The sequence below is a fragment of the Rosa rugosa genome, chromosome 6 (assembly GCF_958449725.1).
Source record: "Rosa rugosa chromosome 6, drRosRugo1.1, whole genome shotgun sequence".
NCBI lineage: Eukaryota > Viridiplantae > Streptophyta > Magnoliopsida > Rosales > Rosaceae > Rosa > Rosa rugosa.
In genome coordinates, this window is record NC_084825.1 from 48,616,454 (window position 1) to 48,640,458 (window position 24,005).

Sequence of the window (24,005 nt, forward strand, 5' to 3'; positions counted from 1 at the left end):
GCATGTTTAAAAATCATTGAAGTTTATGATTTTGATAGACCAGATACATCATTGCAAAAGCTGCTGAGGAGTTTGCTCAAAAATGCGTTTGTTCCAGAGATTATCATTTCACCCTCGAAGAAGAGAAGATGATCATTTCACACTCCCAAGGAACAAGAAAAGTACCTTTCAGGAAAATGCATTCTTAAGCGTCTTGAACGATCAAATGGCTGTGAAATAGTCGTGAAAGTTCAAAGGAGACAAAATGAAACACAACTCGTGCATCGCTTAGGAGGACCCATACGGGCACGAATACGCTGCTCAATCGGAAAAGAAAATGAAGCAAAAATTCTTTTTACAATCTAAATTTACATTCTAGATTCTCCGTGAAGCATCTGTGACAAGGCTTCTATAATTTACAAGGCCAGAAAAATCACCAGTTTGCTTGTAAAGAAATACAACTCTAACTAGAGGCAGTAACTTATTATACAAAAACGTTAGTTATAGCGTGGCATATCGGCAACAAAGTAGTATTGTAGTCTCATTTGTTGTATTCTGTATATAGGCCTAAAGCCAGTTAGGTGCCATCTTGCTCGGCATGGCCTTGGATGATGAATCATCTGGTACCTTGGCAAGTGAGCGATACTGCAACTTTACACTCTCTGCATTATCCAATGTCTTTACCACATACCTGTCGATGCATATATGTTTAGTGGCAACAATTCTAAGCTGGCACAAAGGATAATTACACTCTACTCTCTACCCACAAAGTTGTTCTGGGCCCAAACATAGCAAGGGTCACTAATCATTACATGAATCCTTGTTACTCAGCTACATTTTTAGCATTAAGCCCGAACAAATGCAGCAGAAGTAATTCAAAATTCACATATTGAAATCATTCCATCACATTTGCTCACGTTTAAGAAAAAGAAAGAGTCCAATATCAAGATAAAGCTCTTCTTGAAAAAGGCTGAAATTGTAATAATGGAAGTTGAGAAATGACTAACCATCCATTTAAGCATTGTGTTGTCACAACTGCCTCACGCCCAACAAAGCGCTGTGGTGTCCTCTTATTACCCTGTGACATTTTCACTCAATTATTAGTTAGAACAAACAAAGAACCATGATTAGAGCCAAGCTTAAGATTCTGCGAACCTTTATAATAACTCGATCCATCACAGCAAATGGAAACTGAACACCTCTACCTCTAGGAGGATCTGTGAGTGCTAAATCACCATAACCACCCTTGTCCTATAAGAGCAGGAAAAAAAATTGAGTTTCAAAACTATGTGATACCTAATAACTAGGAAAATTACATGTCAGGATTCGAAGAATTGAAACACAAACCTGGTCAAACCTTTCTCTTTTCCTTTTGGATGAGCGATGAAAGTGTAACTCTTCTTCACGACGGAATGCCTGCACAGCACTTCGAAGAGCTGCACGTTTAAAACAACAAAATGAGTTTATAACATATGAACCTTCTCCATTTTACATCTGGATGCTAATTCCTTTTTTTGAAAGAAACCCTAGTTCTTTCCCCTTAGATGCCAATGTTATAGTGAAATCATGACCTACTTACAGGGACAGTTAATGCTGGTCCCTCGGTATTCCATTCTGCAAATTAGGATGCTCTCTTCCCCTATCTTTGAGTTTTTAATTTTCCCATGTTTTTAGGTCTTATTCAGTTTTACAATAAGATTTATGTGAGAAAATATTTTCAAAAACATCAACTTTTTTCCCCTTGCGGAGCCTTTAGCAGAACATTTAGACATGCCATACCAGACCAAAGTGTTCTAGCTGTAAAAAGGATGCTGATATGCCAGTTTTGGCATAGAGGAATTCAGCATGGAACAAATAGAACTAAGAAGCAGTAAAATAATGTAATAACTGTCCTCATTATATGAGCATGCGCCACATTACAAGTTAATCTATGTTGAGTACTAAGAGTAGACCGAATATTAACTTAGAAACTGTAAAGAATTAGAAGTAGGTCTTTAAGGAAATATTTTGACTTACAAAGATTTGGAGCAATTGAGTCTTCTGAAATTGACTGAGAACATGTGAAGCAAGCTTTCTGAAAACATGTTAAGAAAAGCCGAACAAAGATTCAATTTGACTAACAAAACAGCAAAAAGGGATATTGATCTAATACACACAATTTGACTCTCTTTGCCGAATGCCAGCATACGAAACCAATACCAAAAGGACGGGGTAGATATAAGATCAACAGAACCCTAAGCTCTCTTCACATGCATATAGAGAGAAATGCGTTTCTAGAAGCTCACCATTCTAATAACTTGCTGTACTCCACCGCCTCCAAATGAATGCCCACAAGGCAATATCATTGCATCATCCATCAGAGCTCCCCTGAAAATCCAACATACCATGCAATTCTAATTCACCAATTCCATCTCATTGTAAAGCTCAACACCAAGACGATTAACACCAATCTACAGAATCTCATACAATACCATTACACTGAACAAATGAAACTTACGTCACAGGATCAGAGAGAATTGCCCTCAAAGGGTCTCCGGACTCACTTGAACACAAAGCATCCTTTCTTCCACTAAACCCACAACCATTTTCCACAACCAAATCCTTCTGAGCAGCACCAGAGCCCTCTGACCCCTGCAAATACTGCGAGTAATACATGTCGCCGTCCGATGATTCAGCCACCGTGATTGCATTCTGATAACTCCCAACCCTTCCTGGCAGGTGATCATGATGATTATTACTGGGACTATCCCTGATGCTGTTGTTATTCAGTGTCTGCTGCCCTACACTAACACTATGGTCTTTCTCCAACACCTCCCTACTTGATCCTAATATCAAAGCCCCACCTAAAACCCAACAAACATTCCAAAATCAACAAACCTTTCCAAATTTAGAAACTAGTAACAATTCCGCTAATATAACTCTTCAAAGTTTGAAACTTTCCGCCAAAAAAAAACTTACCAAAAGAAGAATGGAGCTGCTGGTGCTTAACATTCCCATTTCCCATTTTGTCCTCGCCATTACTCACATTATTACCACCATTGCCCTTGCTCCTATTCTCCACTCCGAACAACCCTCCGACGTCGCCGTCATCATCGTCGTCCTCCACGTCATCGTCGTCGTCATCCTCATCCTCATCGTCGTCCGATCCTTCCCCGCTCGGCGTCCTCACGGCGGTCGCATTCGGATTCCAGTTCCGGGGCTCCGGCGGGTCCCGCCGCTCCGGGTTCTCGCTGTACAATCCCCGCCGGAAGTCGGCGTTTTGCGGCGGGAAGAACCGATCGTCGATGAAGCCGCTGAGCTCTCGGGTCTTCGTCGGACCCGAGTCCCCGACCCGGCGCTGAGGCGGTGCCCCGAACCGCAAGGCCTCGTCTTGGTGGAAGACCAGCTGCGGCGAGTTGAGACCCAGTTCTTCGGAGGACATGGTGGAGCTGGAGAAACCCTAATTTGGGGAATTGGGCATGATTTTGGGGGAAAATTTAGGGTTTGGGAAATTAGGGTTTAGGGGGAGTGATTGAGTAGAGTTAAAGGGACAAGTGAGCACAGTTCTTTTGTTTTTTTTTTACAGAAAGGCGGCGAGAGTGAGAGAGATTGAGGGGTTTGATTTGGGAAAGTGGAAAAAGATTGGAAGCTTTGAGATTTGGGAGCTCAAGATGAAAATAAGGAAAGATTGAGGGGTCAAAGTATCAAACTTTTTAATTTCAGTTAGGTGCTTGTAAATTTGGAAATGTGCAAATGTTGGCTATTTGGTTGAGTATTGTTCAAGGGGTTTTGGACATGTCATCTTAGGACGTGTCAGAACGAGCTGAAAACGATGTGTTTCAAACTTTCACTATATATGGATGGGACAGACATCCATATTATCGCGTTGACTTTGACGTTGACGTTGACGTTGACCATGAATTGACTCCAGTCCACTGTCCGTCAATCTAGGATTGAACATGATGATGATAAGCAAAGCTTGTAATACAAGTTGTTATGAAGGTTGAGCTTGTTTTAGGACAGGATTTTATTATCATTTTGTTTCATGGTAAGCCTTTAGTTATTATCTATTTATTTCAAGTTATGTATACAAGCTACACATGTATCACGTAGAGAATGACTAAACTTTCAAGTTTCGATAATAATGGAAATAAAATATCGGCGCAGTGCTAATTGATTAGAGAGTTATAGGATCAAAAGGATTATGTGAAATGATATATAATGAAAATGAATTATGTAACATGATATATTCTTTCAATTCATTTATTGATTTCAAAAAAGTAGATCATGTAAAATCAATGATTTTATATACTTCATTTCCATTGTCAAACATTTCACAAAAGAAATAGATCATGAATTGAATTGTATTTTGTACTAGAAGTCTAGAAGAAATGAATACACCGCACAACGATGTGAGAAATAAAATGGTGTGCAATTCATAGCCAAAGTCCCAATTCTACTGTATTGATAAAATTGTTCTCTCTTTTTCCAGGTCTTCTGTTTAGACCTGTAACTTAGCTTTTCTTTTTGTCTTGCTGTGTTTGGGTCTTTTAAAAAGACCTCCTTGTAACTAAAAAAAAAATTGTTCTCTCTTTTGCTGCACATCCCAAGTAAAGTTAATTAAGATGATCTCAACAAAATTAAGATGTGACGATGTCATGAATTATTTGTTAACATTTATGAGCAGATGATCATCATACGGCCGGAGACTCTGGCAGCTTGTATAAAGAGGAACTCAGTTTCCATTTCAATGTCAGAGATGCAGTGCAGTAAATGCATAGTGTACTAGAGGACGAAGTTTTTAAATGGCTGGGATGTAGTGGCTTCAAGTTGGCAAAGTTCATGTCAAGTGTATCTTGTTGTGTGAGATTGAAAATGTAAACCTTTGAATCACGATGATACACGAATCATGTGAAAGAATACTGCAATGCTGATTTATTTAGGAGTTGCAGGATCAAACCTATTGATCAGATTCAAACGATGGATGAAGAACTGAGGAAGTTCATCAGAAAGTCGAAGATTAGCTCTGATGGAGCAATCTTACAAAGGACAGTTCTCTTCAGCTACATTTCATATATTTAGACTTAATGTTTCCTGCTAGCGTGCCTTTGAAGATGACTAGTTTGTGTATGCATACGTCGACTGTCTGTCTGATTTTCTTTTTCGAAGTAGCTAGCTTCCTTAACGAGAAAAGCAGTCGGTATTAAGGCCTAAGAAAGAGAATCTTGAAGTCTCTAACTGCATGGACAATGGGAAGTGTACCAGTTGAGGGCCTTACTTGTACTAGTTGAGGGCCTTAGTTAAAGCCTTTAGAGATGGAAGCAGTGGTTATAATTGGGATGATTAGGCTGAGAACAGCAGGCCATTAGCCATTTAACCATATAGCCATTTACTCATACTGATTTTATTTTATGGAGGAGAAAAAAAGCCAGAATTTGGCGTTGAAGTGGTAGTCTCATCCTGGTTTCATACCAGCTTGGTCCAATTGATATTGTTAGGTGTTACACGTACAATCATTCATTGTATCCAAAAACTTAAGCGGTTAATTGAAGAAAGAATCAACAATGTATATCAAGTTAAAATTATGCGTTGGTTAAAGAATGAGTCAACAATGTATATCAAGTTAACGCTAATAAGTTTTGGGGTCAATTATTGTTCAACACATCACTAGTGTCCATATTCCTGCTGAGGATGTCAAACTCAATCCTTGTTTCTGTTGGTTAGACAAAACAGATCATCATAAAGGCTAAAGCAGGCAACATTCCCAAATAGTTTAAGGTTTTTGGTTTAAGCTTCTCACAGTGATATATTCAGAAGTTTCTGTAACTGAGAGCTTCAAATGCCACCTCATAATATGCAAGACCAAATCATAGCAAATCCCAGTGGGCATGTGTTGGTAGGTGTATGTAGTGGGGGTATGGATCATTTTGTCCCTCAATCAAGCAAAGCATGAAATCAAATTCCAAAAGAAGATCTCTTTATGCAGAAGCGCTGCTCAATAATGCTTTCTGCTCTATTATTTCACTTTATATTTCTCCCAAGCAAACACCTTTCACAGCTTTTCAATTTAGTGCTGTCCTCCCCCGGAACAGTCCTCCCCCTCTTTGTATATTGATTGCTCCTGAAAATTTCATGTTGGTTTTGAAGCCAAAGTCTTTAATGGGGTGCCATAGAAGTACACATTTTGGAACACAGCAACAGATTATATAAATCCCAGCACAAGCACTCATAAAAATTACAAAGCAAAAGGTATTTCTTCCTAATTTCTTCAACCTGCATTAATGCTCTTATTCCCCAGAAAATCTAATTTATGAAGGAGCCATGTGTTTGTTGAAAATATATGAATTTTCTCTAGGGCCCAACACCATATTTAATCTCCTCAGTGCACCAGGTTTTTTTTTTTATAGGGACAACTCATTGGCATTGGTTCTCAATCTATGCACATGGCTATGGAAATTCATTTTCTTTGACTATACCCTATAAAGAAAATGGGTGTTCTTTTCTGTGCAGTGTAGTGGTTAAGAGTGCCATAGATTTCTTCTACTTCGACCAGAGAGATATCAAGGAAAAGGGTGCAAAAGAAACATTGGACGGGGTTAAACAATGTTGAAATTAGAACCTAAAGACATGGGTGGCTAAATATTTAAAACAGTGCTTCTATTCCAGACAAGGCATCATCATCTGTTATCTTCAAGATACTAGCTCTCACTCTCTATATAATACTCTCTCCAGTTTTGGTTTCTTCCTCCCTCTTGCATTATTCTACTCTGGTGTTTGGATTTCTTGCCTTAAAGTGGTCACTAAGATTCTCCAGTCTCTTTCAGGCTCTCAGCTCACTTTTGACCTGAAGAAAAATTGTATTCTAATGCATTGGCCATTGCCATCATTGGGACACACATGGGTCTCTGAAAGTCAATTCTGCCCTTCATTTGTCTTTTGGGAAGGTGAATCATCAGTGTTCACCGTTCAATAATTTTGTAGTTGTAACTTGTAAGAGCTCCTACTCACATTAACCAGAATCTGGTCTGAATGTCAATAATAAGTTAAAAGCTCCATCAGAAGTTGAGAAATTAATGAATCAACCATTTGAAAGGAACAAGACCAAGACAGAAATTGGATGAGTACAAGAGATTAGCAGTGACAATATCTCTGAAAGGGACCCAAAATCGAATCCGGCAAAGCAGAATCCAGTGACCTAGCTCTGCTTTTAACACATTGGAAGAGAACCTACAGAAATAAACAGGAAATAGACAAATTGAAGAAAAATAGCTACACTAAGACAACAAGCAAAAAAACCTTCCATCAATAATTATGTTTCTTCTTCTCTCTTAGGAAGAAACTGTGATTCTTCTTTGCCGGATAACTCATTGCAAATCCCTTCACTGAATCTCTGTTAAGTTAAATTCATCCTGATTCGTCTTGGCCTTCTGAAGGACATCTGATCAGCTCCAATATGTTGACAACCTCTCCCATGTCGGGTCTGTTTGACGGCACTTGTGATGTGCATATCAACCCTAATTTCATGACCGGAATAGCTTCTTCGGCAGGGAAACTTCCCTGGAGCCTAGCATCAATACATTCCTCTACCCTGCCTTCTTCTAATGCTCCTCTCACCATGTCACAGAGCACCACAACATCATCTTCCATGTACTCGACCGGCCTTTTCCCTGTAACCACCTCTAGAACCAAAACACCAAACCCGTAGACATCACATTTCTCGGTTATCTTTACTGTTTTGCAAGCAAACTCTGGTGCCATGTAGCCAAGGGCGCTCTGGATCTTGCTGCTCAGAACATATCGGTCAAGCATTGGCAACAACCTCGCTAGGCCAAAGTCTCCCACTTTGGGTTCACCTGAGCTGCTGATCAGGACATTGCTAGATTTTATATTGTAGTGGATTATGTTCATCTGGTGCAAGTGAGCCAAACTCTTTGCAGTTCCAAGAATTATGTTGAACCTATCATTCCATGAAAGGAAATTTCCGCCTGCTCCATCGTGAAGATGCTTATACAAAGTACCACCAGATACATATTCGTATATGATGAGCTGCAATGATGGAGTCCAGTAATAGCCTTCAATCTCCACAAGATTATCGTGCCTCACTTTTCCCAATTTCTTAACTTCCCTCTCAAATTCTTCCTGAGACTTGACAAGACTTGAAACAGTGAGCTTCTTGATTGCAACAGACCGTCCATCTCGAAGTACTGTCCGGTAGACTGCTCCAAACCCACCACGTCCAAGCTCACAGTCCTTGTTGAGTAGAGCATGAGCACCAGTGCTGAAGTCAGGGTCACCCGAAAACATGACAAGTTTACCAGAGTTGGCATCTGTAGTGGGGGAATTGCTGAAGTCATCCCCACCTGAAAATGTGATGGCAGCTGGAGGACGAGATGTGGAAGTCCGTACACGGAGATTAAGCACGGTGATGGCAATAACACCAATGACAATGAAAGCGGCTGCACCAATTGCAATGAGAGCAGAAATGCTGAGGATGATTCTTTTATGACCAAATTTTGTAGGCAATGCACCTGTGCTGGAGTCAGAAGAGGAATTGGGATTGAGGACAATGGGTTTTGGAAGGACTGCAGGGCATGACTTATTAACTGCAGCGCCGCAAAGAGATGGATTGGCCCAGACACTATAAGGGGAGATGGTGTTGAAAAAGCCACCCGAAGGTAGTTCGCCCTGGAGGTTGTTGTGGGAAATATTGAAGGAAAAGATGTTGGGAAGATTCGCCAGCTGCTTAGGAAGGGCTCCTGAGAGGTTATTGAAAGACAAGTCTACATATTGTAAGTTGCTAAGTTTGCCTACTGCAGCAGGTATGGGGCCAGAGAGTCTATTCTGTGATACAATCCTGTAGATTTCGACCAAAAGAATAAATCAAAAACAAGACAAACATGTCCAATGTTAAGATAAAGTAGGGTTCCGATTATTTGGTTTTTTGCAGAATAAGTGAAGGAATCACAGACGAAAAGAAAAGTGAAAAGGAATCCTCCACCCAGGAAACAGTTCCACAACGAAACAACAATAATCCACACAAATATGCATAGTAAAACAAAGATGACAGCAAATAGGGCTTTCATATCTTCATTATTTTCAATCCCTATACTTCCAAAAGTTTTACGACATGAAAGATGTTTTTACCAATAGACCAGTTTTCTGTGTTTAGTATTTCTCATTTCTAGAACAAGGTAAATGCAGCTAATTTCAACAAGGCTACCCCAAAACATTCAAATGGAACCAGAGTTTATGTGGCAAACCAGACACTAGCCCTTAAAATTACAAAAGCAGGATACGACGAAATGAATGGTAATAAAAAGCTTAAGAGGACTTACAAAGTGGTAAGAGAAGAACAGTTCTCAATTGAAGTTGGAATTTTTCCAGTGAGGAAGTTCTTTTCCAATCTCAATTCCTTCAAAGAAAATGCCCCTCCAATTTCCAGAGGAATGCTTCCGTTGAGCTGATTCCGACTCATATCAAGACTGTCCAGGGCCTTCAACTCTCCAATAGTGGCAGGAACAGGACCAACAAGAGCGTTGTCCGAAAGGTTCAAAACATGTAAGCTGCTCAAGGCCCCAATGGCAGAAGTAATCTGACCAGAAAAACCATTACCGGATAAATCCAACACCTCCAGTTTCTGAAGCGCACTTCCAGTTGGGGAAGATGAAGGACTATTTCCGCTTGGCTTCTTCTCCGAAACCAAAACCTGCTTTAAACCCGCCTTGAATATCCACTCAGGAAGATCACCCTCCAAAGAATTCTTACTAAAATCCATAGCCAAAAGGTTTGTGCAATAAACCAAAGACTTGGGCAGGCTCCCAGTGAACCCATTAGCAGAAAAATTCAACACCTTTAAAGCTTCAAGATTGCTCAATGAACTCGGAACTTGACCCGAAAACCGGTTGCTGGAAAGGTCCAAAGTCTGCAGGCTCTTCATCTCCCCAATCCACTCAGGAACCTCACCCGAAAACGAGTTCTTCTGCACGTTCAAAGAGCCACACAGACCAAGCTTCTGCATTGTCTGAGGAAGGTTCCCAGTGAACCCATTCTCACTAAGATCAACAGACCTCAACAGCAAACAGCTCCCAATTCCATCAGGAACAAGCCCAGTAAACCGATTCTTCCCCAAATTAATAGCTCGCAGATTCTTCAACCCTTCAATGTCCTCTGGAATTTCACCCTCCAACGAATTCCCAGACAAGTCCAGCGACCTAATCCCATTCAAGGACCAAATCCCAGCCGGAACCGAACCCGAAAACCGGTTCAAACTCAAGTCAATCGTCGCAAGACCCGCACACGACCCCAAGCTCTCCGGAATCTCCCCGGAGAACTTGTTATTAGCCAGAGAAACCACTCTCAGGGACCCACATTGCCGGAAAAACTCCTCCGGCACGGCCCCGGAGAAACCATTCCCACTCAAATCCAGCACCCGGAGATTGCCGATGTGAGCAATCTTGGGGCTTAAGGTTCCGGTGAGGTTGTTTTTCGAGAGGGAGAGCTTCCGGAGCGACTGTAACTGAAGAAGGCCCCGGCCTATGTGGCCGGAGAGAGAAAAGCCGTCGAGATTGAGCTCGACGACGGCGTTGGATCTCGGATTACATTTTACTCCGACCCAGCCGCATGGACTGTCGTCGTCTTCATTCCACGAACCCAATTTCGCCTTGGGATCTTGAATGTCTGCCTTGAACACTATCAGCCCCAAAACGTCGTCGTTTAACGACGGGTTCAGGGATCTCCCCAGAATCGGAGCCAGAGCCAACACGGCCAGCAACACCAGCAACCGCTTCATCACTATTTGCTCTCGCATTTTCCGGCGCTACCAAGCCATAAAAAAAAAAAAAAAAAAAAAAAAAAAAAAAAAAAAAAAACTTCAGAGTCTGCAACTTTTTTCTGTAACGGCTAGATTTGGAGAGTCTGGCGGAAATGGTTATGTTTTGGAAATGAGAAACCCTAGAAACCGAAATTGGGTGAAATGGGGAAGATTGGAGAGTTGGGGTGAGGTAGTGAGAAACCCAAGAAACTTGTGCACAGTGGGCTGGAGATGGGAAAGGAGAGTAAAGTAAGAAGCTTTACGCTGGTTTTCTGACCGGCATTGGAAGTTCCACCGGAGAATTGTAGTTGGTCGGAAAATCCGCCGGAATTTGGAGGGAGGAGAAGTCCGGGGAGCTGAGAATAGGGTTTTGAAAAGGGTTAAGAGGAAAAAAGATTGGAGCTTGGAAAAGGGGGGAAGAAGTTGTAGAGGGAATTTGATTCTCTCTCTCTCTCTCTCTGTCTCACTGTGAAGTTCTGAAGACTCTGAGCTTCTGAAAAAGAAGGGGAATTGAATTAAGAAGGTGGGTTTTTTTTTTGTTTTTTGTTAACGGCGACGGGTGTGGAGGTGGTGGTGGTGGTGGTGGATGGAGGCTATTTATTACGTGGTGGACACGTGGCGGGATCGCTACGGTGGAGGTGTCTGACGTGGAGGGAATTACGGTTGTGCCATTGTTGGGGTTAACGGATTAACGGGGCTTATTAAGCAAGTTTAGGGTTGGGGAAGAAGACCAACCTGGACTGACCCAACATTCAAAGAAGTCATAAATGGGCGAATCTGCACAGCTTTATGAATATTAATTATTTTACCGTGTAGGGCATGTATTTGTCCTTAAGACCTATTGATATATTCTTTTATATACAGGCGGTGGTGTAAGAAAAATGTAGGTTTTTTTTTCATGTCTTTACGTTAAGTTTGTCCAAAATATGCAACTCTAAACCGGTTTTCTAGAGTTGTAGTCATGCTTTGGCCCTACAATATGTTCTTAGGGTTTGTTACCTTGTTCTGATCTTTGCTTTAGCGCACTTTGTTTGTGGAGGCTCTATGTCATCACATGTTGTGCCAAATTTTCAAAATCTTGAATGAGTGTTGAGTCATACTTTTCGTTAAGAGTACAAAAGTCACTCTAATTTACAAGATCATAGATAATGTCTCTAATGAAGTATTGCATAGTTTCCTTTCCAGATTGGCAAGCCCAGAAATTAATTCCTTCCTTCTACATGTATGTGAGTGATAACTGATGAGTTACTTTGCCAACAAGATTAGTCACCCACCATTAACTAATTGGACTATGGCATTGAATGGGTTATACTTGTAATTTGCAAAAGACAAGGGAAGAGAAGGGCCTATCTGAGTGAGTTGTTGGGTAATAGTGGATAAACAGAGTGTACAGGAGAAGAATGAAAGAGAAGGCAGAAAGGCAATAAAGGCAAATTAAGTAGGGGGGTAGCAATGGTGGGTGGAGTGCAATAAAGAAAAGGTGAGAGAGAGGTTGATGTTCTGGGAGTGGTGCACATTGCAGGGCTGTGACAGGGACTCAACTTCCTTTGCTTTTTCCATCTTTCTCAACCTTTAATTCCCTTGCTTTTAACAGGCAACCTACCGTACTCTTGCCCCTCACATCCATTATAAATGCACTTCTGCAATTTACCCTAGCATTTTGAGGCTTGCACAGTTTCAGTTTGCAGGGCTGTTCATCACTTGGGCTGATTGAGAATGAGACCATCAAATATTCCCCCTTCAAGTATCATATGCTTCAGAACTCCCTTTTCTTCTATATGGCTCTTCTGAGTCTTCTTCCTTTTTTTATGATTAAGGTCCAATTAGGTTGTCACTCTTTTTAATATGCTGCAATGCCAAGCAAAACAATGAAGAGGACATTCATAACTGAGGAAAATGAACCTATTACATACTAAGCAACACACATCATTTCTCTTTCACTAATTTAAATTTGTATATGGTTGGGACTTCAAAGTGGTACCTTCTTTTTTCTTTTTTATATCATACAAATCATTTTCAGACGGGATTTTAAATTTTTAATAGCCAAGTGCGCCTATAAAACTATATACTAAAAGTGCACTTTGATTGCAACGAATGCTTCAAGAGTATCAGAATAGACAATAGTTCTCACTCGAATATCTATGAGTTCATAAAAATATATATTAAGTATTTAAGTAGTACAAAGAAGCTCAGACATTATATCTGATAGATGACCCCAAGGACGGTAAGGGAAGAGCAACCGGATAAGCAAAGTTAGAATATGGGGTTGTCCTGCTGTTTTTGCCATTGCCTGCCCGGTGGATTATGTGCTTCGTAAGCAATTTAGGTTTGGGATTTGGATTTGGATTTGGATTAATGACAAAACAGAAGATGGGGAGGCTAAATCTGATAATGATAGAAGGAATTTTTATAAATCTATGTGTTATTGGGCCATTGATATTGAACCAGTCAAATTTAAGCTGCTACTTGTTCTTACTTCACAAACCCTTATCAGAATTCAGAAAGCAGAGTTTTTCATGAAGGATATAATAAGCCCGTGATTTTATCACAAAAAAAAAAAAAAAAAAAAAAGCCCGTGAAGTTTTTAGAAGCAGCATTTTGTGTTGTCCTTTTGCATTAGGCATATACATAGCTGAGTTTTTGTGGTGCCATTTTGGAACTTACTATACTACCATGAAGTCCAGTCCATTCTGCACTACAAATTCTTCACTGTCAAGCATCAGCCATCAGCCATGTTCTTCAGCCGTGTAAATTGGTCTTCTAAGTAATCCCAAAACCCTTCATGCATAAATACATGTATATAATGGCCCTATTATTTCAGTGATAGTGACTAGATGGCAAGCACCTACAGCCAAAGCTCAGAAACAAGATTAGGTCATGTTTAGCCGTTAAGGGTAGCTTTTTAAGAGGTTGGGAATTTCAAAAAGGAAAAAGAGCAAGAAAAACTGAGAATCCCAACTGTGGAAGCCAGCTGGGGTAATTCACTTTGTGACTTTTTTACTCAGCTGCTCTTATCCCAAGTAAAATGAGCATGGACTAGTGGGTATAGCCAAGGGACAGTAAAACGACATGGGGTTGATGCAGGGATGCAGCTTTTGCAATTTACATTAGTGTTTTAACCTGCTTCAGCTTTTAAATGGAAGTAATGGTGTGCTTTTGTGTTGGTGAATCCAGACAGTGCAATTGGCAGGGATTTCTGGGAGATATAGAAGTAGTCTGGGGAGGAGAGGAGGAGAGATATAAGGAGAAGAGGACAATTAGAGAGTAGGACCAGTTATTTGAATATTTCAGTGGAGGGACTCCATAGTCCACATTGGATTCTTGCTACACTTAAAATTTTCTGTACTTTACTTTAAAGATGAACAAAATATTGTAAGTGAAATAAAGGAAAAAAAGACCCACATGGTCCAGTTCAGTTGGCAAGTTGACTGTGCTCCTTAAGCAAGTTGAGGGACTTGAGGCAGAGGTCTCAAGTTCGAGCCTTGTGTATGGAAAAGACTATGTGGGGAGGGCAAGCCCACCTATTTGGTGTACTCGATGCCCGGAGGGGGGGTGTCGCTGCGTCTTTGGCGCGGCACTGTGCTGGACTTCGGGTAAAAAAGGCCATTGCGTGCCTCCTTGTGGTCCTTCCCAGTACCTCCTTTTTAAAAAAAAAAAAAAAAAAAAAAAAAAAAAAAAAAGAAATAAAGGAAAAAAAGTATAATCAAAAGCAGTCTTTTTATATGTGATTAAAAAAAAAAACAGTCTTTTTATAAAATAAAATAAAATAAAAATAATAATAAAAAGATAAAAAGATAAAAAGAAAGAAATAAGAAGTTTTTTATTTTATACTAAACTTATATTCTACTACAATGAATTTAGAAAATTTGATATTTAGAAATGAGATATAGAAGTTAGTTTGCGTTAGTTTTTTCATGCATTCTCATTCAACCCTTAACATGGCTAAATTTTTTTGAGCATTTTGATCAAATTAGCATCTCCTTCTAACATCTTCAAGTAGTGTGCAACACATGGAGCAAATGAACACTTGAATAATTGTCAACAAATTAATGCCAAGGACAAATGCCCTTGACTCATACCCCATGTATTTGTCTTGTTTGTTTAAGTATGGCCACCAATAATGAGGGAAAAAAAAAAAAGCTTGCATCAAATGTCAACTCGAAGACCATTTGATAACATGTTAAAATTCAAACGTCAAACAAAAAACCTAATATATAGGTGTGTAAAATGTTATGAGTCATAGAAATTATGAAACTAAGAGACAAACAATAGAACCGAAGAGGAATGTGGCGAGAAGTAAAGCTACATATATCCCACTTATGAGAGCAATAAGATTCTATCTTCTTAAGATGAACAATTCCAAATGATATGAACCTTATAGCATGAAGAATGATAGCTCAAACAAGTTTGTTTGTTCAAAACAAGAAATTGCATAAATACCACATCATAGATACCAATTTGGGCTGTTTGGACATTGTAATGGGCCACAATGTAAGGGTTGTGTTCACTCTTCTACCCATTCGAGCCCAAACAATCTCAAAATATGTAAAAACCAAAAACCCTACATCGATTTGCCTCAACTGTGAGCTCTGACTCTGAAGGAAAGCAAAAATGGCTGCTAATGGAAGCATGGGCCTAAGCAGAAAGCAATTGATAGCTTCAGCTCTATGCAAATACTTTTCCATCGATCCTGTAAGTAAAGCTCATGTCTTTTTCAAATTTGCAGCTCAAAGTTTCAAGCTTTATCACCATGTTTCTTTCCCAATTCAATTTGCTTAATCTTGAAGTTGGCTTCTGCAGAAAACATTCCCAGAAAACATTGCGGAAGATGAAATTGCAAGCTCCTACTTGACCATCTTGAAGACGGCCAAAAAGGAAGCCCCTGAAAAAGTGAATGATGAGGTAAAGTTTTACTATTCTAACATTCAGTTACATTGGATTTGTGATCAGTTTTATATCAGTAATGAGTAAAGGTTAAATCTTTTTTGGGATTGTAGGTTCTTGATTGGATTGTAGAAGTTTAGGTGCTTAGATCTTTTTTTGGGTAGTAAAAGTTTTACTTATTCTAACATTCAGTTACATTGGATTTGTAGTAACTTTTATGTCAGTAATAAGTAGAAGATTGAATCTTTTTTTTTTTTTCGGAATATAGGTGCTTAAGTGGATAAAATATGCCGAGGGGTTTCCTAGTGATCCCCAGGCATGCGTTGGAGCTCTGAAAGAGTTGAATGAAACCTTGGTTGACAGGACTGTGCTTTTGGGCAATGGGTTCACACCCTCTGAAGCCGATGTTAGTGTGTTTGCTGCTGTGCATTCATCTGTGGTATGGAGTATTCTTCACTAGTTTTTAGTTGTTAAAGTACCCATTTATATATAATGCATGTGTGTGTGTAACTGTGTAATAGTTTAATAGATCAATTTTGTCTTGCTCTCTCTGTAAATTGGGGTTTTGGATTGTGTTAAGTTGGGAAAGGGTTCTTTTTTATAGTGCAATATTTCGGGACTGTTTAGTTCATCTGGAAATGCTTTCTAGGAGAGCATTTTGTCAACATGTAATACCAGCAGACTCAAAAGTTTGGCTACCTTTTGATTGGTTCATATGCAGATTGGTCTTTCGAATTCAGATAGGAAAAAGTTTCAGCATGTATTGAGATGGGCGACACACATCCAGGTACACCATATGCTGTAGATTACTTGATCTTAAATTGAGACCATGCATCCAAAGGTTTGATCTCAATCATGTGTAAGGTGTCCAAGGCATTCCTCAACTTAAACTTATTAGTATTTGTTAGCCATGCTTATTGGAAGTGTCTCATGTGATGCAAATATACGAGCTACTTGTTATTGTTATCTCGTCGAAAGTTGAAACATGAGCTTTAATGAGTATTGTTGTCAGACTAGCTCACAATTTCTTTTTTCCCAGCACAACGTGGATTTTGGAAGCTTACTCGAGAAGATAGTGGTAGAGGAAGTTGAATTTGATTTCCATGTGAGTAAAATTTACCATGTTATTCTGCAATTTCAGTTCCATTTCTTACATATCTAAACCTCTGAACACTGATATATTACAAATCAAGAGAAATCAAAAGTGAATGTATGACACATAGTCATAATGTTCTCAAAGTTGACCTCTATCACTCTTGACTTACAATTGTGCTGTATCCTTTGATTGTCATGTATGCAGAAGTTAGACGTTTTGCTGAAACCAAAAAGTGCAGCTAAGGAGGAAGTAGATTCAAATGCAAAGATGACTGTTCAAAGCACAAAAAGTGCTGACAAGCCGGAAGCAGGCCCGAGCACAAAGAAAAGTGATGCAGGAGTATGTTCTTTTAAGATCTCTAGTCTTTCTATTGTGTATAATCTGACTGCCAAATGACTTATTTCTTTAATAAACTATGTATCATGCTTAGATATTTAGGGTTATATGTATAGGCATTGCATCAAGACCTTAGATGATGGAAATCTCTCATAAGAAGTATTTTCCTTATATTGAAATCTACATAATATAATGCTTCCTTTTTGTTAAGAGTATTTGGATGATTTGGATTTTCTCCAAGTCTGAGTTCCTGTAGATTTTATTCTAGGGAAACGCACACAATTCTGAAATGATTTATAGTACCGAACAAGGTAGTAGACTTGTGAATATGAAGAGTAAACCACCATTAGCTGGAGTCAAGTCTGACTACAAATAGTGATGTTGTTCAGCTTCAGTTCTTCTAGTACTACCACAAACAACCAAATTTGGCCATGGCCCCTCCAAAAGTTTAAAGAATTTCATAGGCATTATATTCAGACATATACATGCTATATGTTTTATATTGAAAGTTTTTGAATATAAATCTTTTGCATTCTTGCTGTTCTAAGTCGATTACAATGAGGAATAGCCAAATTATCCTTTATGAGTGAGTTAGCCAACTTGTCATCCTTGGTAGGTGAATGGCTTGTGTGGTAGAATTGCTACAAAAAAAGATTCCTGGCCATTGACATTGTACTTCTTTTATTTGAAACAACGTTAGACAAAGACTACAGGAGATAAGAAAGCTACTCAAGAGAAGAAAAAATCAGCAGAGGTAGAGGCAGTTGAAAAAGATAGAGAAGTTAGTGTCAGCTTGTTGAATATACAGGTTGGCCTCATTCGAAAAGCTTGGAAGCATCCATCTGCTGACAGGTCTCTTTATTTTCCTCTAAAAGCTATTAGTTCATATATATAACCCGTTTACCTCGACTGTGGATGCTGAGCATTATTAAAATTGGACAATGCAAATCAGTCATAACCTTTTGTTTTGAAATATGCTTCAGTTTACTGGTTGAGGAGATAGATGTGGGAGATGCTAAATTGAGGCAAGTGGTAAGCGGCCTGGCAAAGTTTTGCAGTCCAGTAGAATTGACGGTAGGATTTCTTTATGAAGTAGATAGTTTTCTACTTGGTCTTCTGCCTGGGCTTTGATTTATTTTCATATTTGACGAACAGATGAATGTTCACACTATCTGATGTATCTTCTTGGTGTTTGCATTCACTATGCAGAACCGTCGTGTTGTGCTGATTACAAACGTGAAACCTGGGAAATTACGTGACGTAATGTCAGAAGGACTGGTATGTGTTTCATGTCAATTCAGGATATTTATTGGTGAGGTGGTAGTGGGTGATAAGATTATATTGCTGTTGTTTCTTCACTGCTTAACCGGTACTCATTGTGATAATGTCTGTATTTTTTGTTCCAAATCTTGATTCATAGATAGGATGTATTTTCAATTTTTTTTTTATTTATTATCTTTTACTAAACAATATTCCTCTGCATGTGCTCAGGTGCTGTGTGCTTCTAGTGAAGATCACACCCTTGTAGAGCCTTTGCTCCCCCCAGAAGGGGCCAAAATCGGGGAACGTATCGTATTTTCTGGGTAAGGTTTATAAAATTTCTTAGAGCTTGCACAAACATTTTCATTGCCAACTTATCTTGACCGACACATTTGAAAGTTATGAAGGCAAATGTGGTAACTAATATAGGACTAGCTACCGATGAATGAGAAGCATTCGTTAGCCTATTAATAGTTTAATACTTACAAAATAAAATATATTAGTCTTTCTTTTTTACCTGATTTAGTCTATCAATGAGGGTTTCATTAACCGGGAAATTTTGTGTTGCAATCTTGCTGGTAGAGTATATTCCACTTATGTCTATAGCCCAGTTATCTGGTTGGAATATATTTTGACTATCTGTCTCTCACATGCACTTATTTCTATCCAGGATTGATGGAAAGCCAGAAGATGTCCTCAACCCAAAAAAGAAGCAGTTGGATAAGATTACACCGGTATGAATTTGGTGTTCTGGGCTATATGATGTTCAGTAGAGGATAACCATAGCTATGCTACCTAATTTATTCACACCATTTCAACTTGTATGGAAATTCATAGTCCCAGAGATTAGAACTTTTCAGCTAACCATGAAGTCACTAATTCATCCCAACTATTAACTTGAGTGATGATATGCACACCTTTTTTTTTTTTTCCCTCCAAAATACTATTCACACTTCCTTCTGTTTCTTAATGATGAAGAGAAAAGGGAGTATGATTAGTTCTTTGAAGAGAAAAGGAAGTGAATATCATCTCCCAAATCATTGGTTAGATGCTTAAGGTTTCTGATCATCTATCCCAATTCGCATAGGGCTCATGTTAATTGCTTAAGGGTGGCCAATATTATCAATGCACTGCTAACCACTAGGATCTAGTAACCCCGTATTTCCTAATTGATAGGTCTGCTTCTATAGATTGTGAATCAGCACTTGCATATAGGTGATTATGTGTGTTTCAACTGTGCAGCATCTCTTCACTTGTCATACCCCGTATTTCCTAATTGATAGGTCTGCTTCTATAGATTGTGAATCAGCACTTGCATATAGGTGATTATGTGTGTTTCAACTGTGCAGCATCTCTTCACTGATGACAAGGGTGTTGCTACATTCAAGGGTATTCCTTTCATGACATCTGCAGGGCCTTGCACCTCATTCATTTCCAAGGGAACTGTCAAATGATGATCTTTGTCCCAAGACAAACAATGTACACTGTTAAGCATTTTGAACTCGTTAATTGATGAACAGATATATTACTAAAATGCAGGAAGTTTATGTTTTTATCTGTTCAATGTTCATGTGGCATTTTGTCCTACTCACTGTCTTAATTAAGTGGTGTTAATGTTACTCATTTATAACATGAACCAAAAAGAGGGTGAAGCTCACTGAGCTGTCATTCACATTTTTCCATAAAGCTTAGCCAGGAATGCTTAGGTTGTTCTGTTCACCAAACAGTAACCTGTTATAACGTGCTTTGGAGTAATGTTCTTACAACAAGTTGGTTTGGAAGCTGCTTTGCTTCAGAGTTGTATTGGCCTCTGCCCAAGTGGGACTGTCCTAAATATACCAATCTAGTCAATTCTTGAATCTTGTACTTCGTTGCAATTTGTTGCTTTGTCCCTGACAGAACCTTATCCACGTGTTTGCTTGTTTTACAGTTTTGAAGTGGTAATCTTTATGAAACAGAGTAATCAACTAGACCAATGCTAGGCTACTATCTGTCCCTTTGTGATCACCTTTGAGAGGCTATCTTTAAAAAGTGTTTCGAAAATGTTTGGTGGGGGGGGGGGGGGGGGGGGGGGGGGGAACGAGAATGAAGAAAGAAGATTGTGTTCTCTGGATTTTTAAACAAAATTAGTGATCCTAGTAAATGTATATTTATGATAATTTATGTATCTACATATCAAGTAGATTGGTTCGATACGATAATAGAGTGGCTCTGTCAATAGGATGTTAGATGGTTTATCCAATTGAGAATGAACTCTTTTGTCTAGCTGGGAAGTCTCTACTGGTGTGCTCACGAACAGTCATCTGTCATTGACTAAAAACCCAAATTGAGTAGACTAGAGAAAATACAACTAACACAAGTCAAGATTCCGATTGTGGCTTGGGGAAAGAGGAAAGGGGTCTAGTTTTATATCATCGTTTTTTTCAATGCATTGCTCATTACGTATGTAGAGATTCTACTATCTTTTCAAAGAGTCAGATCCCGAATCTTTTAGACGTTTGCGGTGCCATATTTGATCTGTTTTATGCAGAAAAGTAACACCACCACATCACCAATCTTATCCATCTCTTCATTTCATTGTATTTTCCTCTTTTTCTCCAACCTAGTGCAACTTTTTTCAAATGCTATATTGATGGTCTAGTTTGGAGGAGGAAATATGAGTTTGATGGTTCCTTTCATCCTTAACTACATTTTGTTTTTTTAGTTTTGTAATTTCTGAAAGGCATGAAAAGCACAAAAGGGAGTCCTTGGTCTAAAATGTGATATAGCTTTACGGAGTGATCCACCTTAAGCATCCGCCGTAAAATTTGACTCCCTAAACATATTTTTGGAAAATCTCATAGAAGATTAGAAACAACTAGGAAGCTTTAGAATATCTTGAACAATGTTGACTCTCCGGGAAACAAGACATGTTCCCAATATGCAATCATAATGAGCTCGGAAACTCCCTCAATTAAACTTCAGTACAACCTTTTTCCCAACACAGACCCTCTCTAAGAGCTTGAGCTTAAAGAAGATGAGCTTTTACCAAAACCGAAAAACCAGAAGCTGCATTGTTAGTTTGAGGCTTTGAGCCACCCACGTACCCCCACTATCAACGTTTTATTGTTAGCATGAATCCAACTGACTTGAAGAGCCCAATTTGGATGTAAGTGTAAGCATGTGAGCCTTATGTCACAAGCAGTCTTAACCAAAACAAAACAAAAGGTATGTCACAATACCCTCAGTCCTGCAACAGACATACATTACCTCACTACACATCTTTTGGACCCTTTTCGGTCCAATGAGCTAATGGATATTGCTGGTTTCTTCATGAGTGAGGATCTCTTAGAATATATAATGAACCAAACTCAGGATAACAATGCAACTGTATACATGCAGATACTGCTCTCTCTCTCTCTCTCTCTCTCTCTGCAGAGAAAGACACAGAACAGATTTGAAAGAGAGAAAAATAAATGAATCAAATCAAGGGTGTAAGGCCCAAAAAAGATCACATAGTATCTGTGACCTTGGATATTTATTGTCCTCTTTGATTCTCTCTTTCTAAAATTCCTCGCCCCACCAAACAATAACAACAACAACAACCTCTCATCTTCTCCATTGCAATGCATTTAGTACTCTCTCGTCTATCCATGACTATAAATATAAGACCCACATTTTCTACTACCATGTACTAACTGAGTTATTTTGTTTTTGTTTTATGCATGTATGTTAATGTTGGTATTGTTAGAGAGAACTGAGTAGGCAGTCGTTTGGTTTCTTGGTCTTGTGTAATTAATAGTCCATCTCTTTTATTGCAACTGCGTTTATTAGTGTCTCTTATGTTCCATAGCTTTCACTGCTTCCTTTGTTATTATTAGAGTGAACGGTAGTGAGTGTACTACTGCTACTACTTACTGCCTTTGTGTAGTGGTGGGTGAAGGTTTTATTGTTTTTTGGGGAGAGGCAAAGCATGGAGTCTGGATTTTCTTCTTCTTCAATGGGTTTCATGGAAAATGTGGAGCAACCTCATGTTTTGGCTGTGGATGACAGTGATATTGATCGGAAACTTATCGAAAAGCTGCTCAAGAATTTCTCTTGCAAAGGTAACATACATTGCTCTCCTTCTGCAGAAGCAGAACACTCTGTTTTCATTCTGTTTGGTTTCTGTTAATCTCATGCTATAAACAGTGAATGCCTCTGTTTTCACTCTGTTTTCTTTGTGTATAGTCTCTAGTCTTACTTTATGAGAAGCTATATAATGCTCTTGATGATTTGTATTGGACCATAGTTGGTGATTCTGAACAGATTTGTGACCTTTTAAAGGGAATATGGTATGGGGGTTAAAATTAGGGTAGGCTAGGGGTTGATCCTCTAGTATAAGCAAGCAAAAGGAATAATGTAAATGTAAAATTGAGTTTGGTGAAAATACAGTTTGGTAAGTTACTTTGATTCTGTACTGTGTGCAGTGACTACTGCAGAAAATGGGGCAAGAGCATTGGAGTTTCTAGGCTTGGGAGATCATCCAAACCATTGCAATGTGAGTTAAAGTAGACTAATATTTATGTAAACTGTGTTTGATTTTTCATAATCATTCTCACTAGTTATGTTTTTACTAAGAGGGGTATTGTACTCATTTGCAGATCTCAAAGGTAAATCTGGTAATTACAGATTATTGCATGCCAGGAATGACAGGATATGAACTGCTTAAGAAAATCAAGGTATTATTATTATGCAGAATGCCAATAAAGAGTAATAAAATTCTCTCATTATTGCATGTCATGTTCATGCTTGCTTACCCCGTTGAGTTTTCGACCAATACATAGGAATCATCAGTTATGAAGGAGGTTCCAGTGGTGATTATGTCATCTGAAAATATACCGAATCGGATTAGCAAGTAAATATTATTAATAGTTCTTGTTGAATTATGCTCACTTTCTTTTGGTCTTTGTTTAATGTCATTATCATTGTGAAATAGGTGCTTGGAGGAAGGAGCTCAGATGTTCATGCTAAAACCGATCAAACAGTCGGACATTAAGCAATTGAGATGTCATCTGATGAATTGCAGGAGCTGAAACACATACTTTGGTCTGGAGGAGAAGTGGAGAGAAGCTAAAGAAATCACCTGCTAATTTTTGTTTTTAGGTTTTGTTTCCTCAGAACTTGCTATCTTCACATTTTGAATGAGGCAGATATTTTGAACAAACATACATTTGTTTGACATCCAATTTGCCTTAAAAAAGTGTTAGAATTTGTTTCATTGCTTCTCTGATGAATTCCAGATATGTTGATTTAACATGTAGTTATCCATATCATGCAATTTCTTTCAATGCAGTTGTCATAATCAGAACCGTTGACAATGATAGCCTAGAACACAAAAACAAAATTAGATAGATGTGCATAGGCATAATTGTATATCATTCAATAGTCAACTTCAATATTGTTTGCAAAATGCTAAAGAAACATGAGGTACCTTCAAAAATATCTTTAACTTCGAATTGATTTTGTTCATAAGTTTATGGGGCGTTTTCTAAACTTGAATGAGATTGAGAAGGAATCGGAGAAAGAAGGAATGAGAAAGATAAGGAGAATGAGAATCACTACCACAGTATAAAAAGAAAGAAATTATTCCGGATTTTGACGTGGATCCAATACAAATTTGAATCCCGTTAGTGAACACAA

At 38.8% G+C, this 24,005-nt stretch overlaps 4 protein-coding genes across 4 annotated transcripts; 2 read left to right on the forward strand and 2 right to left on the reverse strand.

Annotated features, from left to right (window-relative positions):
- Positions 1-312: 312 nt before the first annotated feature.
- LOC133714833 (U-box domain-containing protein 62-like) lies at positions 313-3,637 on the reverse strand. The gene is made up of 8 exons (XM_062141092.1): positions 2,938-3,637; positions 2,477-2,822; positions 2,265-2,346; positions 1,996-2,053; positions 1,327-1,415; positions 1,135-1,230; positions 987-1,057; positions 313-670 (listed from the first exon to the last, which is right to left on the reverse strand). Exons 1-8 carry the CDS (start codon positions 3,398-3,400, stop codon positions 547-549), a joined length of 1,329 nt encoding a protein of 442 aa, XP_061997076.1. The 5' UTR covers positions 3,401-3,637; the 3' UTR covers positions 313-546.
- A 3,383-nt stretch (positions 3,638-7,020) lies between these two features.
- On the reverse strand, positions 7,021-11,305 carry LOC133715727 (probable LRR receptor-like serine/threonine-protein kinase IRK). Its single transcript, XM_062142351.1, has 2 exons — positions 9,294-11,305; positions 7,021-8,812 (listed from the first exon to the last, which is right to left on the reverse strand). Exons 1-2 carry the CDS (start codon positions 10,763-10,765, stop codon positions 7,363-7,365), a joined length of 2,922 nt encoding a protein of 973 aa, XP_061998335.1. The 5' UTR covers positions 10,766-11,305; the 3' UTR covers positions 7,021-7,362.
- Positions 11,306-15,301: 3,996 nt separating this feature from the next.
- On the forward strand, positions 15,302-19,901 carry LOC133718519 (uncharacterized). Its single transcript, XM_062145373.1, has 12 exons — positions 15,302-15,460; positions 15,569-15,670; positions 15,921-16,091; positions 16,374-16,439; positions 16,692-16,757; positions 16,953-17,087; positions 17,785-17,936; positions 18,068-18,158; positions 18,294-18,362; positions 18,576-18,667; positions 19,015-19,078; positions 19,694-19,901. The coding sequence occupies exons 1-12, from the start codon at positions 15,380-15,382 to the stop codon at positions 19,796-19,798; spliced, it is 1,194 nt and encodes a 397-aa protein (XP_062001357.1). The 5' UTR covers positions 15,302-15,379; the 3' UTR covers positions 19,799-19,901.
- A 1,864-nt stretch (positions 19,902-21,765) lies between these two features.
- Positions 21,766-23,583, forward strand: LOC133717641 (two-component response regulator ARR17). Its single transcript, XM_062144349.1, has 5 exons — positions 21,766-22,429; positions 22,793-22,863; positions 22,967-23,044; positions 23,150-23,220; positions 23,302-23,583. Exons 1-5 carry the CDS (start codon positions 22,297-22,299, stop codon positions 23,396-23,398), a joined length of 450 nt encoding a protein of 149 aa, XP_062000333.1. The 5' UTR covers positions 21,766-22,296; the 3' UTR covers positions 23,399-23,583.
- Positions 23,584-24,005: the final 422 nt, after the last annotated feature.

Excerpts from the sequence above, each read along its gene's own strand:
- LOC133714833 (XM_062141092.1), bottom strand. The coding sequence starts at position 3,400 with ATGTCCTCCGAAGAACTGGGTCTCAACTCGCCGCAGCTGGTCTTCCAC. Across the intron at positions 2,823-2,937 it reads GCAGCTCCATTCTTCTTTTG|GTGGGGCTTTGATATTAGGA; the intron begins GTAAGTTTTTTT and ends GTTGGGTTTTAG. Across the intron at positions 671-986 it reads ACACAATGCTTAAATGGATG|GTATGTGGTAAAGACATTGG; the intron begins GTTAGTCATTTC and ends ATGCATCGACAG.
- LOC133715727 (XM_062142351.1), bottom strand. The coding sequence starts at position 10,765 with ATGCGAGAGCAAATAGTGATGAAGCGGTTGCTGGTGTTGCTGGCCGTG. Across the intron at positions 8,813-9,293 it reads TGTTCTTCTCTTACCACTTT|GATTGTATCACAGAATAGAC; the intron begins GTAAGTCCTCTT and ends CGAAATCTACAG.
- LOC133718519 (XM_062145373.1), top strand. The coding sequence starts at position 15,380 with ATGGCTGCTAATGGAAGCATGGGCCTAAGCAGAAAGCAATTGATAGCT. Across the intron at positions 17,088-17,784 it reads CAAAGAAAAGTGATGCAGGA|ACAAAGACTACAGGAGATAA; the intron begins GTATGTTCTTTT and ends AAACAACGTTAG. Across the intron at positions 18,159-18,293 it reads GCAGTCCAGTAGAATTGACG|AACCGTCGTGTTGTGCTGAT; the intron begins GTAGGATTTCTT and ends TTCACTATGCAG.
- LOC133717641 (XM_062144349.1), top strand. The coding sequence starts at position 22,297 with ATGGAGTCTGGATTTTCTTCTTCTTCAATGGGTTTCATGGAAAATGTG. Across the intron at positions 22,864-22,966 it reads ATCATCCAAACCATTGCAAT|ATCTCAAAGGTAAATCTGGT; the intron begins GTGAGTTAAAGT and ends ACTCATTTGCAG. Across the intron at positions 23,045-23,149 it reads AACTGCTTAAGAAAATCAAG|GAATCATCAGTTATGAAGGA; the intron begins GTATTATTATTA and ends ACCAATACATAG.